Source organism: Aplysia californica, unplaced genomic scaffold (assembly GCF_000002075.1).
Source record: "Aplysia californica isolate F4 #8 unplaced genomic scaffold, AplCal3.0 scaffold00127, whole genome shotgun sequence".
Classification (NCBI taxonomy): Eukaryota; Metazoa; Mollusca; class Gastropoda; order Aplysiida; family Aplysiidae; genus Aplysia; species Aplysia californica.
The window spans coordinates 756,352-760,157 of NW_004797397.1; the positions used below are offsets into that span (position 1 = coordinate 756,352).

Sequence of the window (3,806 nt, forward strand, 5' to 3'; positions counted from 1 at the left end):
GGGGGGGGGGGGGGGGTTGTTTCTGTCTGTCTTACTTTTTCCCATCACTAAAAGGCCATAATTATGTCGATGAGCTTCTCTTTGCTCAAACAAACAAACAAAGCAGTTTGGCGCTTTAGACGTATGTTCGATTCTAGTGTAGGGAACATTTCTAACAAGCACTAGCATCTCCGTTATTCTGCTGGGACGTTGTATCCCCCTCAGCCAGGGTTGGTCCTGAAAGGCAGAGCCGAAGCAGCTCGGCTTCTTATGATCTATTATGTTGATGGAGGCGTATGCTATCAACAATTACAACAGAATCGGCCACGTAAAAATGAGTTAAGACAGAATAAACGGACAACGACATAGCTTGTTTTTCACTTTTTAAAATGACAAACATGCCTAGCTCTAACTTGTTTTATTAAGAGTTTTATGGCTCTTGGAACACAATGAGTCGTATAAGTGCCAAAGATTAGAGGTGTTACAAGAGAGTAACAAACACAAAGTAGGAAGAGATAAGAATGACAGATTTTTGATAGGAAAGAAGGAGGAAACCACACCAGAGCCCCCGTCAACCACCAACTACCTTAGCTTGAGCTGCTATTATAAGACAACAGTTTGTGAATGACTTAGTTGGTTTTTCACTCAGTTAATTTCATAAGAATATTTTACACGAACTAATGTAAGCTAAGGGATAACTTTTGTAACGTCCGCTGCCATCATTAACGACCAAGACAAATTTCTCCCTGCGAGAGGAATAAAGATCGTCATTGTCATTGTCATTGTCATTGCATTCTGATTTATATTTCTTATAAAAATAGACGTATCCTGTTTTTCACTTGACCCCATCATTTGCATACCTGAGGATAGGTTAATCGTCCAGTTTTCGTCGTCATCAAAGTGGGCGTCTCCCCCGTACTGGGGGAAAAACGCGTGGGCCAACGTCTGGCCACGCCCATCGAAAGGGTTCCCGTCTCCATGGTTACGGCGTGCAAACCTGACGTCAATGTCCACTCTGTCGTCATAGGGGCGGAGGATGAAGTTCAAGGGCGTCACGTCCCCCCACACCTGTGGAAGTATTTACGAAAGTTGTACTTGTAGCTGCAGTTGTTGTTTTCGTGTGGTTTTAGTTGAAGTTGTAGCTGTTGTTATTGTCGCTTGGTTTTATACGGGGTGCCCACTACGGCTGAATCGGGCCGATCGCCCGACTCGATCGCCTGAAACTGACAACAAACACGTTTGTTTTTGAGGTGACCGAGTCGGGTGATCGGCAGATCCCATCTGTAGTGGGCACCCGGTATTAGTTGTTGTAGTTGAAGTTGTGATCATAATTTATGTAAATATACTTTCAGTTTTAGTTATAGTCATAGTTGTGATTATGGTTTTAGTTGTTGTTGTCGTTGTAGTTGTAACTGTAAACGTAGTTGGAGCTACAGTTGTTGTCGTGTGGTTATAGTTGTTGTAGTTGAAGTTGTGATTAAAAATATTATTATAGTTTTAGTTTTAGTTGTAGTTATAGTTGTGGTTATAGTTTCAGTTGTTGTCGTTGTAGTTGTCATTGTAAACATTGTTGTATTTGTATTTGTCATGTAATGGTAACTGTAAATGAAGTTGTAGAATTAAACGTAGATCTGTCCAAAGTCAAGACTATTTAAGAGGCTAGCATAATTCGTTTTTGATCAGTTAAGACCATCTATCTATATCCATCTATCTATTTAAAACACATAATATTATGCATATGTCATAAACAAATGACATTACATATTTAAGTGAAGGCAAACAATCAGTACTGACCTTGAGGGCGTTGTGAACTTCTTTCTCCACTCTGTCACGTGACATACCTCTGGGGTATTCCGAAATTTTGAAGGTCAGATCTCGTTTGGCCCATTTGCTCCCTGCGTCAAACAGAGGATGAACACTACAGTAATCTCAAAACAATTAATGGGGGAAAAAAGCAATCGAGAAGTGACACCAAAGTTTAAGGCAATAACATAAGTAGACAACTGACTGAAGTTGTGTTAATGGTGATGATCTTTTGCAGTGTCCTTGATAGTTTTCTCTGTTGTGGTCTTACAATACAACATCCTTACTGTACAACCATAATCTGAATAGACATAAGGGTCTTGAACATTTAGCTCTCACTGGGAACCTGAACAAATGGGTAACAGGGAAAGATCAGGGAAATGTAGCTTTTTTGAGAGCATCCGAGCAAAGGAATGAATGGAAAACCATGATCGCCGATGTCTGTCGCAGATCTGGCACTGGATGATGATAATGATGACTGTATAACGTCATTGTGTGTTCCCAACTCACCCTGCAGCGCGTATCGCTTCCGCCTGGCCCCCAGCCCTAGACCTACGTTGTCCTTGTTCCCACAGCGGGGTAGCTTCCATATAAAACCCCACCCGTGTTCCTTTTCCCCGGTGTGGGGGGGGGGGGGGGGTGAGGGAAACGGGAGGGTGAGAGGGAGGGGGAGGGGGAGATCAGCAGAGATCCAGATTAAGTATTGCTTACTAGTAATTATTGAAAATGGTGGATTATAATCATATGCCAAAATGCTTCAAAAGTAAGAGATCGGGAGAGAGAGAGAGAGAGAGAGAGAGAGAGAGAGAGAGAGAGAGAGAGAGAGAGAGAGAGAGAGAGAGAGAGAGTTTTGGTTATAGTAAGAGTTTTACGGCACTTGCAACACAATAAGGTCATATAAGTTCCGAAGATTAGAGGTGTTACAAGAGAGTAACAAGCACAAATAAGAAGGAGGGAATAAAGACGATAGTTGTTTTGATAGGGAAGAAGGAGCAAACCACACCTGAGCACCTGCCAACAACCCACACAAACACACAAACAAACAAATACAAAAACAAACAAACAAACAAGAGTGTCTGATTTAGAGAAATGACAGACAAGACTCACAGAAAACAGATCAGCACGACACAAAGCTAGACAGAAGACAGTAACGCAGAAAAAATGAGTAAAAATCTCACCCCCTCTTGCGGGGTCAGTTGCGCCACCTGTTCGTGTGAAGCAGTCTATTTATAGCCCTTGGTTTGAGTTAGGTTTGCAGGACAGCATTCCCGCGAATAACACGGGGATTATGTTTCATAAACGTCAGCGATATGGGAAAATCCGCGGGGTAAAAACGATAATATAATTATTTATTATGCTTATTCTCTTTTCTCTTTTGTGCCCCCCTCCCCCCCCCTCCCCCCACACACATATACACACGCACATACGCACACACCTGCACCCTCACAATAATTGTTATGAACCTCTCCCACGCTCTCATAAACACTGTTTACACTTGGAGTAAGGGCGACCGATGGTTTTTAAAGAAACAAAATAGTTGTATTATTACATGTGTTAATAATTAAAACAACATCAACATTTGGCGTTCTTATCGGTCGTGGCTCGTCCCATAATACATCATCAGAGCTTCCTTGGTTTTCCTTTTTTGAAGAGAGAAGTGTTTGTTTTAGTACTGGTTTTACGGCGCTAGCAACTGCATAAGGTCATATGAGCGCCAAAGGGTGGATGTCAACAGAGAAGTCCTTACAGCTAATCTGACTTACTCTGCTCACTTCTCTAGCTTTAACAGCACAAAGTCTGCTTCGACTATCAATGCACCCCGGAAATAGCGGGTATCAAGAGTGTGACAAACATACAAAAGAAGTAGAGGAAAAATGACGATATTAAGGATTAGGAAAGAAAAAGCAGCAGTTCTCTATTGCAGTTCAGGCACAGTTATGAGCATGACATTGTAGAATCAGCCCAATAACAATTAATTACAGTTCTACTGTGCGTAAGAGCTCCAGATGTTAATGTCCCCCCCC

The 3,806-nt window shown here is 42.0% G+C and overlaps 1 protein-coding gene across 1 annotated transcript in view; it reads right to left on the bottom strand.

The window, feature by feature from the left end:
• Positions 1-2,372, bottom strand: part of LOC101856506 (matrix metalloproteinase-24) — a gene marked incomplete at its 3' end in the record, with an annotated part of 16,592 nt that extends 14,220 nt beyond the window's left edge. Inside the window, 3 exon segments of the mRNA XM_013081353.1 lie at positions 840-1,047; positions 1,774-1,897; positions 2,293-2,372. Of these exon segments, the coding sequence (XP_012936807.1) occupies positions 840-1,047; positions 1,774-1,897; positions 2,293-2,372 (412 nt within the window).
• Between the last annotated feature and the right edge of the window lie 1,434 nt (positions 2,373-3,806).